General features: G+C 33.8%; 1 protein-coding gene across 3 annotated transcripts in view; it reads right to left on the reverse strand.

Moving 5' to 3' along the window:
* Positions 1–2,540: 2,540 nt before the first annotated feature.
* Positions 2,541–15,379, reverse strand: part of LOC125668770 (uncharacterized) — a 20,527-nt gene continuing 7,688 nt past the window's right edge. For 2 of the 3 annotated variants that reach the window (XM_056143039.1, XM_056143040.1), the window contains 8 exons: positions 15,030–15,148; positions 14,674–14,730; positions 13,004–13,135; positions 7,949–8,071; positions 5,101–5,183; positions 3,549–4,281; positions 3,194–3,300; positions 2,541–2,944 (listed from right to left, as the gene is read on the reverse strand). In XM_056143039.1, coding sequence (XP_055999014.1) covers positions 2,561–2,944; positions 3,194–3,300; positions 3,549–4,281; positions 5,101–5,183; positions 7,949–8,036 — 1,395 coding nt within the window. In that variant the 5' untranslated portion in view covers positions 8,037–8,071; positions 13,004–13,135; positions 14,674–14,730; positions 15,030–15,148 and the 3' untranslated portion in view covers positions 2,541–2,560. Of the gene's footprint in view, positions 2,945–3,193; positions 3,301–3,548; positions 4,282–5,100; positions 5,184–7,233; positions 7,792–7,948; positions 8,072–13,003; positions 13,136–14,673; positions 14,731–15,029; positions 15,149–15,379 lie in introns of those variants that run through there. The other variant, XM_056143038.1, reaches the window with a different exon arrangement.

Raw genomic sequence — 15,379 nt, forward strand, 5'->3', positions numbered from 1 at the left:
CAGCTACGTGCCTAATAATAATCACATTTGGCAATTAAAGAACAATCTTTTCAGTACTAGGTCAAATAGCATAAGTGACATGAGGAACCCAGCATGACTTATCATTGCAGATAACTGAGCATACAGTAGTGTGTTCACGACATTTCAAGAATACAGATTTTAAATGGACACCATTAAGAAAAACATTGAAACCAGGCAGTGTTCCATCCATTTTCAACTGGACAGATGAAACAACTCCAAGGCGGGATATATTCAAGCATCCTTTACCAGAGAAAAGAGCAAGGAGGGAACTAACATATGATGTTGAAAATGAGGACAATATGGAGGTTGACACAGATGCTTTGGACAGGACTACAAATGAGGATGGGTAATTTCTATAAAATGTCAATCTATACATTAAGCCTTTTGTTGTCTACCAAGTTAGTCATGAAATTGACAGTAAAATATTCATATGGAGTATCAGCACAGACATATAATACAATTTTATATAATTTATTTTCTTTGTTTTTGTTACAAGAAACAATTATCTTTTTCACTGGCCTAAAGTTCTGATGAGGTGTATTATTTAATACTTTTATTCTTGATATGTAAAAGTTTAATGTGAGAAATGTTTGAGAAAATATAGTACTGACTTACTTATATACAATTACAAAATGTATATGACAGGTCATATAAATACTACTGATAAATAAAATGACACAATATTTTAGCTTTTTATTTTCCAGATTTATTACTTATTCAGAATATTTTTTCATTATGAATCATTCTCAAGATGGTTATGCAATTGACATACTTTATGAAATTGAGCATTAGTTTGTCATTGTAAATAGCTATTTTGGATGATTTAACTCACAACATGATCATTTACTGCTGGACAGTTGGGTGCTGGATCATCTAGGTCATGACATGTGAGTATATCTATCAATCTATATGTATTATTTATATATATGTATTGAAAGTGTTGAATCAATCTTTTATAAATAGTAAAACAGAGGAATTACAGAAGAAGAGTGAGCACATTAAGGAGTTAGAAGAACTATTAAAGAAAAGGGAAGATGAAATAAGAGGTTTAAAAGACAAAATTGAAATAGAAAGATTTGGGGTGCAAAGATTTTCTGCTGACAATGCCATGATTCTTTTTTACACTGGCTTTGTTTCTTTGTCAATGTTTACAGCAGTTTTTGATTATGTCAAACCAGCAGCTAATTCTTTGCATAGTTATTACTACCAAGCTAGTGAGAAGGTAAATGAGCAAAGCATTGTGGGAAGGCAAAGAAACATGTTACTCATTGATGAATTTTTTATGTTCTTGTGTAGACTGAAGTGTGGGCTTATGGAACAAGATCTTGCCATTCGATTTAATTGTCATGTTTCAACTGTTAGTAGGAAGATTATAACCTGGGCAAATTTCTTATACTTTGCATTGGGATGCATCAACATATGGCCAAGTAGACAACAGATAGATGAAAAAATGCCAAAGTCATTTAAATCGCTCTACCCACATACCCGCGTCATCATTGATTGTACTGAGATCAAAACAGAAAGACCATCGTCTCTTGCACTTGGTTCTAAATGTTATTCCTCTTATAAAAGTGCATACATATGGAAAGGTCTAGTGGGCATAGCCCCTCATGGTGCTCTAAGTTTTGTTTCTAATTTGTTTACAGGGTCTATGTCAGATGTTGAGATAACAAAACTCAGTGGTTTGATAGATCTTTTGGAAAGTGGAGATTCTATCATGGCTGATAAAGGCTTTGTTCTTAACAAAGTTTTAGAGGGTACTCGAATCTCAATCAACACCCCACCCTTTCTTATGAGTCAAGGCCAGTTCACAAAGCAAGAAGTAGAACAAACACAAATCATTGCAAAATTGAGGATACATGTGGAAAGACACATCCGTCGGGTCAAAGAGTACCATCTCTTTGATAGTGTTATACCCTTATCAATGGTTGGTACTATTAACCAGTTGTGGACAGTAGCAAATTTGCTAACATTGTTTAAAGGTCCTCTAGTGAAAGATTGGTCTAAGTAGATTCCTTGAAGTAATGCACAAGTATCTTTACAAAGGAATCACTTTTGTTTGCCTGCCTGTCAGTTACATTTTCATTAATGAACCACATTCTCATGAAACTTGCAGGAAGGTCAGTTAAGAGATTCAAAACCATGTACATGTAAAGGTCAAAGTAACCCTAAATATTTATTTTACTTAATCATGTATTATATGTAAGTCAAGCACTATGCATATTTCCATAAAACTTGTATGGGAGGTCAATTCTGATGCAATTTATCCCCAAGTGAAGTTTATTAATAAGGTCCTCGTTAATGTCAAGGTTAATAAGGTCATCGTTAATGTCAAGGTCACTAAATGAGTCAAATACTCCACAGTCAAAACCAGTATTCCATAAAAACGAACAAAGTCTTTATCAGCCATCTGAATTTGCTCATGTATTGCCGTAATAATATAATTCCTAAGAATCAACATGTACATTTGTAATTTACTAGTAAATATATTAAGCTTTGACCAAAAATAAAGTATCAAATAGCTGAATAGCAATTATATTTAATTCAAATAATGGTAGAAAAAGAAATCATCAAGCTTTGCTTTCATTACTTTCCAAGTGTCTATATTAAAACAAATCAATTCCAAATGGCTCTCTTCTGAGGTCCACACAAAGAAATGACACCATTCCATTCCTGTCACTGCCATTTGCATCATGACTTGAAAGAAATAGGCATGGTTCTCCTTGAGTTTGTATCCATTTTCATCCTTGGTGAGGTACTGGCATTCTGACAAAGGATTCACTGGACATTTGATCTCCAGGAGTCCATATTTGGGGTTCAGTGTTGGGCAATACACCTTGCGGTCTGGAGTAGCAGCTAACCATGGGGACCAAGGATTCACCACTAATCCACAAGGGTAGATGTTGAGGTCATTGTTCATTTTCTGCAAATGAAATTTGAACTTTTTAAAAACAAATTTTAGAACTTGCATTAGGATATACTTGTATAAGTAGATCCATATATTATCTGACATTTCTGAAGTTATAAGACAAAAAATTTGAATGAAAATTAAACTTTTAAAACATTTTACAGCTATCATCAATTTTCTGAAAAGTAAATTGAAATGAAATTTGTTTTTAGCAAGTCGGTCTAACTATTGTGAGAGAAATATTAAATTTAGGTCTTTATATACCTCAACATAGGCATTTGCTGCAAGGGGCTCACAGGCTATCCCATGTCGCATGCTAGAGGTCACAACCTTTCTAGTTGACTGTAGTCTTTCAACTAGTGGACCATACTCTGAAAAGTAAAACTACATTTCCATCATATTATAAACATAAAGATCATCAAATTAGAATTCTTATCGTTCTAAATTTCATCTGTTTCATTTCAATAGCAACAATACACATGGTGTAATACAGATAACTATCAAATTTGATTCATTGGTGTAAATCAGGGAAAATTACTATAGGATATAATATGGCAAGTTACTTATCATTTCTTGATTAAATATATTACAGAATTATTTGTATGCTGTCCCAAGTTACCTTTCCTTCTTTTTATGATGTCCCCTGCTACTGATGCAGTGATTCTATCCTTTCGAATCCTGTGCCACTTTGGATCCTGGGATTGAAGACGGGTACTTTTTTCTATTTCGAAGCATTCATTCTCTGATAAAGTTAATGATTGGAATTGGATGCTCTTGTTGTAGTTGAGGACTACCTGAAGTTCGTTATCCATGTGATTTTTCATGGGTATATTTGGAAAATCCCCTGCATCCAAAATACTCAATACATAGTCACTGTGAAGTTTTTGTTGTGTGGCGAGTGGAGAGCCTTTAGGGAATTTGCCAAATCTTGTATCCACATCCTTATTTTGGGCACTTAAGGAGACATTAGAGAGAAATAAACATGTCTTGTCCACTACACTTAAGTTCTCACACAATTTATAAACATCAAGTTTCTCTGCACTAGATGGAATTGGGTTGTACAGAGTAGATCTTAGTCCTCTGGTCTGTCTTTGTGGAAATTTTGGGTCATATCCTTGGACTGTGACATCATCGGACACTGACCCAGCAATCCTCTCACCTCTTGGAATGTGCCATGTTTGTGGAAGGGATGTTTTGGCCACATCACATGGAATAGCTGACATTCCAGTTGTCTTCATGTGGGCTATCGAATATAGCAGACCAGTAATATGTCCACAACATCCTCCAGATCCAATGGCACAAGAACAGTTGCTGGCTTTGCTGTCATATGATGGACCATTCCTGATTACAACCTGTAATAACATTATAGAGAAATATTGTACACACATGTAAAAGAAAACACTCCCAGTAATTCTTACAAAGCACCTCATGCATATATACATTGTATAGTAAAATTGAAAATTTTGTTAAAAATATTACAATTACATGAAATTAGATAAGGGCTTTTATGCATGCTTATGAAATGAATGTCTTATTTTGTTAGTTCAGAGAGCATAATTCTGGTTTGTAACTTGTGCAACTATCATGAACCACAGTATATGTGTCATGCTAGAAATTTACTCCCTGAACTCATAACATAAGACACTCATTACATTCAAAAGATATATAACTGATATACAGTAATAAGTCTAAATTGAGAGATGAGAATGATCCAATGAAATAAAATGTGAAACCTGTAAAAATTCACAGTTGGGTGAGATCAAAAGTTTAGTGTCTGACAAAAAACTAAATTCACATAGTTTTCACCAAGACCCCCCCACCCCACCACCCCACCCCACCCCACCCCCCCCCCCCCCCCCCGAAACTAAATGATGAATCCTGAAACTAATCAATTAACAAGTAAGAACATATGAGTATAAATAAAACTATATCTTTTCTATTGTTTACTCACACATTAACACTATTAGATGTTCATTAAAATATAATATTATTTTGTGGTTTTAACAGTCACTCATCCTTTTCCACTAAAATATAATCCATTTTGAATGGCAGAAACTTACAGGATTTTTTCCTTCTTTCCCTTTAATTATTTGAATTTAGATCTTTAACCGACATTGATCTTTTGATCCTGCCCCTTATCAAATGACATTGAAAAGAATATACATGTATACCTCTACATCATGTGGTGCTTCATTTTTCCTTTGTGAGCGATAGGATTTAGCTCGTATCAAGCAGCCAAGGTCTGTTGGGTACACTAAAGAGTAAAGAAAAATCAATTGTAAATTTTCTATGTTTTCATAAGAACATTAGATTTCATATTATTTCTGAACAAAATATAATCATGAACAACTTAATTGTAATCTAATGTGAACCCAAAAAACTAAACATGTACAGAAATAACTGCATAATATACTGATAGATGCATCCTAGTATCCAAACATCCTGAAATCAATTATATATTGTATGTACAAACAATATTACGTATCTTTGAGAGAAAAGCAGTCACTTGATCATGTTGATAGTACACACATAAAAAATATTTTATTCAAAATCAATGAGATTGGGCAGCAGGCACAGCCTATTCTAAATCTCTCCCTAATAAAAAATGAAGTACTGAAAATACTTGATATAAATACATTTATCAGAATCAGCTAGAGCCATTCTAATGATGCTACAGGATAGTGTTTGGAGGGGTGTGGGAGGAATAATTAAATTGCAGGATCTTGCTCTATGTAAGTACAGGCACATAGAGTCACCTTTTTGACAATTCAAATATTATTTGTTATTTTGTAATCCAAATGAAAAATATATTGGGTAACAACACCCCCCCCCAACACCCAACACCGCCCGGAGAGTTGTTGTTGTCGGTTCCTTTTTATTTCTGTGCAGAATTCCGGGTAACGTCCACACTAGTGGGACCCCTTCCAGGTATCTGGTTAGCTGCACGCATGGCAGATCTCACCTTGAGAGTACTTACACTTTATATACAGATACAGATAGTTTATTGCCAAATAATGGGGCATATAAACATTGCAATTAAGTAAGATATGTTTGATCAACAACTAAAGGTACCAAGGGACTATGCATAGGGAATATGTATACTGTCATATAGTCATAAATATCATTATTGTATATAATCTATTTGCATACACCTTTCAATCATGACAACTATTTGTAAATCATAAAAAGGTAAACAGATTTGATCCACCTCATACCAAAAGTTGGGATTCAAGAATATTCATACATTTGTAAAAAAGAGATTGAAAACCATAATGTATATGTAATGCATGTATATATATATATACCTGTACATAATATGTAGACTCTCGTACATTTTTAATATAAATATACATATATGTAATATTGGCATATAAACTTTTTTTTATTTTGCTTACTGAGCCTTTTTGTGAAGCCAACAACCCAATCAACAATATTTCTTCTACGATAAATCATTATTCTACTTATGCTTTATATACAGTACCCTGATTAAAAAAAAACAACAATATTTTATTCACTAATACGTGAATGAGATTGGGCAACAGGCATAGCCTATTTCAGCCCTCTCCTGTCACATGTACATTCTCCTGTCACATGTACATATGTAGATCTAATATATGAATAAGAAAATAACCATGAAAGAGGAAAACAATAGTAGAAGTAGAAACGTTTAGTTGCAGTGATGCTTCAAATATTTTTAGATTAATTCTTTTTTCCATGATTAGGACTACCCTATAATAACAGCAGTTCAAGTGTAGGTTGTTGGATAATAGCAATTTGTAATATTTTGTATGGCTTGTAACAATGCATTTCTGCAATGTGTATAATTTGGATAAACAAAAAAAAGTAATGGTAGGCATTTTCAACAGAATTAATACAATTTGTACACATTGGAGTATCTGATAAACTGTGATGCTATATAGATCTACTTTCAAGTTAGTTGCAGTGTTTCTTAGTTGACAATGTACATTGTGTATTATATATATTGACAGTTTCCAAAATTGAAAAGTTCATTATTATTTTCTTTGCACAAATAGGAATGCAAAAGATTTTTGAAAAAGATTTTCCAGAGGCATTTTAATGTAATCTGGTAAGCTGTTTGCATAATCACATATGCAATATTTGGTTATAAATTAGGGTGTAGGAGAAATTTGGCAAAGCAGAAATTTATACGTGACTTGTTCTTGAAGATCTAAACTTTTAAATGCAAAATAATTGTCGCTACGAAGCGTACGTTACCAAACACTTTAGTGAAAGTAAGACTCACTAACTTAGTGACTAAGGGATCGATCGATCGATCTACCAACCTTTTATATCAGAAATGTATTTCTCACTGAAATACTTGTAGCCTTTGTTTATTTCTTTCTGTCCCAGGCTTGAAGATGTCGATTTGATGGAATCTTCTACAAATCCGAATGTTATACCGTCGGGAATAAGCTGCAAATCTCGGGTCGAGTTGTTAGACGCTTTCATATTTTCCGCCATATTGTATATGTTGACAACACCCGATAAACCCGATAGCCTCGTTTTCGGTTAGTTATGAATATTAATGAGGAACTCATTAAGAACGAAGTATGCTATTCAATTAGGAATATCCTTCTGATTTTGTTGACATAGTATACCTGACATATATTTTACTTTCTTAAAACGCTGATTAAGGTTAATTCCAGACACATTTTATAGAGAGAAAATGTTTGGGCCATTTTATGTGTACAATCGTACTTTGTTCTTTGGTATGCAAGTATTTAAACATTAATCTATGCAAGTAAAACGACAAATTACGCATAGCGTACCTAGTTTAAGATTTTTTTGGCATTTGGACCAAGTGGTTAGTTTTTTTATCTGGGTCAGAGTTAGACCCCTCTCTATATTTATCATGGTATCACAGACTTTGGGCCCAAAACGGGCTTAGCCCCTGTGTTTGAATCTGACAAAGCTCAGACAATCAAAATTGAACATAGTAACAATACCTAATGATAAAAATAGGACATAATTAGCATATATCTATGATTTAAAACTTACTCAGTTTTAGGACTTGCAAGAGACATGCCTTAACTTCCTCATTCGTTCCGTCTGGAATGATGATGATGGACTCACTGCTGATTGGCATCTCCTGGGACTGAATAGTAATCAAATCCTTAACCTCTGATGAAGAAATAATATGAAACAAATTTTAGCAATATTTGTTAAACGAAATGCTATAAACATGATTTATTTTCAAACAATTGGAAATGGTACCCATAGCCATTCAAATGGAAAAAAATAATGTCAAAACAGAAAGATATTGGGGATTTTATATCATATGAACAAATAGCATTTATTCTAATATTAACAACTACAGTCTAGACTCACAGTCTTATGTGACCATTCAAGAAGCTAAGAAGAAAAAAGTCACACAAGACAGGGAATCCCTTTTAAACAGTCCAAGACTAGTCTCCAGGGCTTCCTCATTCCTGAAACTATACTAACTCCAGAAATGTTATCTATATCTAAAAACTAGTTTTTAATTAATGCACATGTGACTGATTTTTTAAATTTTAGATGCTTTTATGCTGTAAAAAATTACTTACAAAATGGTATAAGGGGAGTTGATTCATCAACTATATTAATACAATTCTTGAAACAAATGGGATATAAAAGTATGTTAATGTATTTTTGGCTGGCAGGTAATGCACACCTTGGTTATGTTATATGTAACCATGCAAATTTTTGTACACTTTTACAAAGTGTTTCACGGGAAATTTCATCACTAATAAATCAAGATAATTCTGAACATTAACTGCATAAAAAAAATATCTCAAACAATGTTCCAGGTGTCCGACTTGCAATTTGCCATTTATATTTATTGACTAAGATAGGCTATCCCCCAATATATCCTTCAAACACAGATTGATTACATGATTTCTTTGTATCAATACATAAATTGAAAAGTGCTTTTTCAAATGTCCAGATATTTATGCAAAAAAAAAATTGCTGTTTAGAGGTCAAACTAATTGCTGTATATACAGGGTTTAACATAAGTCATTGTAAGGACATGGTACGAGTACTTGGATTGCCGAGTCATCAAACGCCTAGTTAAGGGATAAATGATAATGATCTTTATGAGAAAAAGAGTAAAGACTTTGTATACATGTAATTAACAAAACAAAACAATATAATGTTTTAGTCAACTTGGGACACCATTTTTCAATTACATACAATGGAGTAAACAAATAGGTTTGTCTCAAAGTCACGTAATACAGAGAGCTATGGCAGTCTAGATTGTATTATTCCAGTTTATTCCTTAAATAAGTAGCTAGTATTAAGTCAATTCATACAATGTTTCATAATTACAAACTTCTGGTGAATCTATGCTTACAGCTCAGTAAGTTTCATTCTGCCTAGTCTTGAAAAGCATTATAAACTCATCAGATATATAATAAATTCTGTTTATAATGAATTAAAATAAATTGTTTGTCCCTGACACTTCACTATTACTGTAGTCTGCTTATGGCGATTAAATTGGTTATTTTCATTCTCAAAATTGGGGGGAAGGGTGGGGGGGATATCACTATTTTTGGTGTTGGGTATGGTACTAATTATGGGACCAGTTGCACAATGAGAAAAAAATCCTGTAAATTTTTTCTTTCTTGTTATTGTAGTATCACTAGCTCATTAGTTACGGATGAATTACATCTGTTTTAAAATATGTCACCAATTGCAAAATAAATGATATTTTATTTTATATGTATTTTTTTTATTTTAAGAATTACTGTCAATCAAATATACCTGGAAGAACTGCAAGAATTAAAGGAACAAGAGATGTTTGTTAAACACATATGCCCCCCATGGTGCAAAATTGAAAAGGGTTATACACACACACATCATTTATTGAGAGTAGTATCATCAATTCAAAATATTGAGCAGACAATATCTTCCTATGTCAAGAGTGGATTGACCATGTGACCTAAAAATCAATAGGGGTCATCAACTCCTGAAGATGTACCAGTGTACCAAGTTTGATGTCTGTCAAGCAAAGGGTTCTCAAGATATTGAGCGGACAGTATATTCCTATGTACAGTTTAACCCTTGACCTTTGACCACGCGACCTCAAAATCAATAGGTGTCATCTTCTCCTGAAGATGTACCAGTGTACCAAGTTTAATGTCTGTCAAGCAAAGGGTTCTCAAGATATGGAGCAGACAGTATATTCCAATGTCCAGTTTGACCCTTGACCTTTGACCATGTGACCTCAAAATCAATAGGGGTCATCTTCTCTTGAAGATGTACCAGTGTATCAAGTTTGATGTCTGTCAAGCAAAGGGTTCTCGAGATATTTAACGGACAGTATATTCCTATGTCCAGTTTGACCCTTGACCTTTGACCATGTGACCTCAAAATCAATGGGGGTCATGTTCTTCTGAAGATGTACTGGCGTACCAAGTTTGATGTCTGTCAAGCAAAGCGTTCTCTAGACATTGAATGGTCAGTATATTCCTATGCCCAGTTTGACCCTTGACCTTTGACCATATGACCTCAAAATCAATAGGGGTCATCTACTCCTTAAGATGTACCAGTGTGCCAAGTTTGATGTCTTTCAAGCAAAGGGTTCTCAAGATATTGAGCGGACATTATATTCCTATATCCAGAGTAGATTGACCCTTGACCTTTGGACCTGAAAAACAATAGGGATCCTCTTCTACTCATAACTAACCCACATATGAAATATCATTATCATCAAGTGAATGGTTCTCAAGATATTGAGCGGACAACACATGGTCTACAGACCGACCGACATACCGACCGACAGGTGCAAAACAATATGCCCCCTCTTTTTCAAAGGGGGGCATAAAAATTGGGAGAAACATATTATACAAATCTTGACTGAAATTGAGGGCAACACTGATTAGGGGGCTCACATTATCAATGTCATCCACATTCTAAAATTATCCTTGTCACCCAAACAGACTCTGATAATACTCCTTCACTCACAGGAATTATATTACAGACATACTAGCTGGTTCTTTACTCATCAATCATTTACAAATCCTTGTATCTGTTAATTCTGCGAGCAAACCGTTGCACTGTGCATCCATTGTTTATGTGTCTTGACTAATTACCTATTATGATGTCACATTGTTTTTGATTCGCGAAGGTTTATTTACGTCAGTCAACGAATCTATGAATTGGATGCAATACATTGAAATTATCAGAATATTATCTCCATATTATTCCTCTCCGGTCAGTATTAAATCAAAGGCCTGAAGGGCCACAATGGTGTCGTGCTAAGAAAGCAAAGATTATAATGAAACTATGTACTGTCCAGTTTATCAATGCTTCATCCCTTATTGTATGTACACAGAGTAGATATAGCTTTATATAAATCTCAATGGAGAGTCTTCTACCTGTGAATATTTTGATGCCATTGACTACAGTCACACCTTGTTATTGCAAATTCAACAGGACTGAAATTAAATTTGAGATATCCAAGGATTTGCGATAACAAGGATAACACACACACAAAAAAGAAGTGGTTTGGACTGGCAACTCTATTTACATATTCCCGATAACGAAGATTAGCTGTACATGTATTAAAAACACACATACAGCTTTGAATTCAAGCAATACCAAGAATATTTATCCTTCATACAGAAATAATGCTTCTAATACATCTGTACAGTAGTTCTTTTCACAAAAAAATTCAATTACAGATATATTTTTTTACAATTCCATTCATTTCTTCAGAATATTTTTCAAAGGATTATTTACAATATCTAATGTTATTAAATAATGAATATTTTTGTGATCAACCATTGCTCTCAATTATTCACACATCTTTGCTAGCCAAGGGAGTACTCTACAATCCTTGGCACAGATGTAATTCACAAAGAACTGAAAATTTGTGCATTAAGATACTTAGTGAAAAAGTCAACTGTTGTGAGAACTCTCCTTTTAATAGTTGTAAAGGGCAGCATTGCATGTACTTGTTGATAACATAATAAAAACAAGAAATAAGTTTTAAACCAAAATTTTAATAAGAAATATGTGCAACAATGTAAACAACTATGGACCATTTGTAGTATATATCACTGTTAGCATCTCAAGAGATGAAAATCTAGTCAGATTAAAAAAAAAAATTTGTTAATTCAGTAACTTTTACCTCCACAAAAACCTTTACTTGAAAGCCTTATAATAATGAATGCTTCCGCGCTTGGTTTGTTTACAATAACATTAACACGTGCCAATATATATATATATATATATTTTTTCCCATGTGTATTTCTGACTGTTTTGCATTAGGATACACGGTGGTACTTACATATAATGCAAATAAGTATTATCATGTTCAAATGTCTCATGTATGAACATTGCTCATACTAATAGTGCAGATTTTACTCTTGTTTTGTTTTTCTTTTTATCGTCATTGCACATTCATGTATGCTGTATGCCCGAGAGGGCCCTAATTTGGAAATAAATCATATTCTATACCGAGTTGACCAATGATTTGCAAACCTACAGATGCGTTAATACCCTACTGAGAATGCTACAGTCAAATAAACATTACCTACCCTAAAATATAATGACCATAAATAATACGCGATACACTATTTCTCAGTTTAAATTTCGCCAACAGCACGCAATGTTTACAAACAAAACCCACGCTATCTTTCGTCTAGACACGCTATCGTTTCAGACATCACGTGACTTTGCAAATGTAGTTCGCATTGAAATTGGAATTTTTATTTGATTTGTTTTTATTTTTTTGTGAAAGTTTTTATATGTTAAAGTAAATCAATGTGATGATTTTCATTTGTTTCTCATTAACAACTTTAAAATGTCGTAAATCATTAAACAGTACAGATATTCATACGCCATTACAAAAAGCGCGGGATTTTTCCGCGGAAGCATCGATAGTCTGACACCTTCGGTCGCGTAAACTTTTCAGCTGATTCAGTCGTACACGCTGACTAGATGCCGTTCGAGCAAAGCTCGACGCCATAAAATATCTTTTGGATGGGCTACCATTTCAATTATTGACTATTCGTCAATACAGTGAGACTATATTACTGAATATAACAATATAAATTAACAACCTACCTAAGTTGAAGGAAATCCAACTAGTAGGAAGTTCATTCCTTCTAATAAACTGCCATTTCTTGCTAATCTGGATAATTTTGGCTCATTGTGCACAACTCCAGATAAATAGTCACTATTTATCTCATATTGGTCCTGAAAAATACAGCCTAAATTGCTTTTATTCATATAAATACTGTGGAAACATTAGAATTTATTGTACCTCAATTTTTGTGGAATTCATGGGTACCCCCACCAATGATTTTACATCCTAATCAAATCATATTTACATCCACTAAGTTTTTTTCCTTCATTTCTTATGAAAATTGATAGGCTAATACAACAGTCTATGAACAAAATATCAAATCTAACCAGTTTGAATGACAAAGATTGGCCAGGTAGTTTCAGAGAAGTTAAAAAAGAGCCTATGGGCCACATTGCTCACCTGAGTCACCTTGGCTCATATTTAAAGATTTTTCCTATATATTCGCATGTAAAACTTTGATCCCTATTGTGGCCCGAACCTACTCCCAGGGGCCATGATTTTTACAAACTTGAATCTGCACTATGTCAGGAAGCTTTCATGTAATTGTAATTTTTTCTGGCTGAGAGAATTTTCAGAAGAAGATTTTTAATGATTTTCCCTATACAATGTACATTTGTATGTAAAACTTTGATCCCCTACTGTGCTTACCCCCGGGGACCATGATTTTTACAAATTTGAATCTGCACTATGTCAGGAAGCTTTCGTCCAAATGTAAACTTCTTTCATCCAATGGTTCTTAAGGAAATTTTTTTTAAAAAGATTTTTATCTATCTATTAGTTATGTAAAACTTTGATCCCCTATTGTGGCCCCATCCTAGCCGCAGGGGGTCATGAGTTTAACAAACTTGAATCTGCACTATGTCAGGAAGCTTTCATGTAAATCGTCGCTTTTCTGGCTGAGTGGTTCTTGAGAAGAAGATTTTTAAAGATTTTCCCTATATATTTGTATGTAAATCTTTGATCCCCTATTAAGGATGAGCGGAGCCCCCTCCCTCCAATTTAGGAGTACGAAGTTTGGACAAAAGATACAATTTAGGTTCCTTTTCTGTTTGTCAACAATTGTAGAAGACAATTCTCCTCCGACTGTCCCTATACACTTTGAGAAACGATTCTGTGTGTTTGCTTACTATTCTAAATCTTTCCAAAATAATCACTCAGTGATACAAATTACATTGTTTTTGCAATTGGCAGCCCCCATATATAAATTAAGTGGCGGCCGCCAGATAAAATAACTGGTGGCCACCAGTTAATGTATATGGCGGCCGCCAGATAATAAGTGGCAGCCGCCAGTTAAATTAAGTGGCGGCCGCCAGTTAAATAAATATTAATTCTATACCCTGGCACCTATCTGCTTCCGTACAAAATTGACTATTCCTTTTAAAAATGCATGAATTTCCAGGTACGTTGATGAAAAGTTACAGGATGGACAATATTGTTCAAATTTTGACCTTCGGGGCAGAAAAAGGATTTCCCTGCAACATTAGTTTTTGTTACACAAAACAGAAATAACTTTTAGATATTCAATCAATGAACCCAAAAGAGTTTAGAAGTTAAACTGTAAAAAGTAGAATTCCTAATGATTATAGCAAAACCCTAACCTTTGTTACTTTTACCCATCACTAGACCAACACAAATATATGCTACTAACCTTTTATTTTACATTAAAGCCTGTAAGTACCAAGACAACAGGGAGGCCATCTCTTTCCTGTAGAATTTCAAAACATATTAGATACAGAACTAGTAATAAATCTAAAAGCTAGGTAGATTTAGTCAAAACTTCTCTAAAATTAGAAATTTGGACATGACTCAGTTGATTTAGTTGCTATGCTAATCCCATGAATATTCAATCTGCCAAATATATGTAGGCTAAGGTAAAAATTTCACATAACACTAATGAAAGTACCCAATGTATTTATATTTTCTATATACATGGGGTTAAGGGTACATCACATTGACCTATATAACTATTTCGCTAGAAAATAAAACAAGTTTGAATTTTTGTACCTTGTCATTTGGATCAACAGAATTAATTTCTATGTCGACATCATCAGCTGCATATACATCAACAGGTATCATATATACATCAACAGGTATCATCACCTGGGTCTCCTTCATGCTGCCACCTGCAAGTATATTTCAAGCTCCTTAAAGTCCAAAGGTATATCATAAGCACTGAGTGACATTTTAGATAAAAATAAGCAATAACATTTACTAAAATAAAGTTGAACTTTGATATCTCGAATATCAATATCTCAAATACCATGATGTATGCATATATGGAAGTGAGTTGGAATATCAATCACTGTCTCTTTATGTATTCTAACCTCAATATCAATGTCTCGAATCCACGCATT

The sequence above is a fragment of the Ostrea edulis genome, chromosome 7 (assembly GCF_947568905.1).
Source record: "Ostrea edulis chromosome 7, xbOstEdul1.1, whole genome shotgun sequence".
NCBI classification, from domain to species: domain Eukaryota; kingdom Metazoa; phylum Mollusca; class Bivalvia; order Ostreida; family Ostreidae; genus Ostrea; species Ostrea edulis.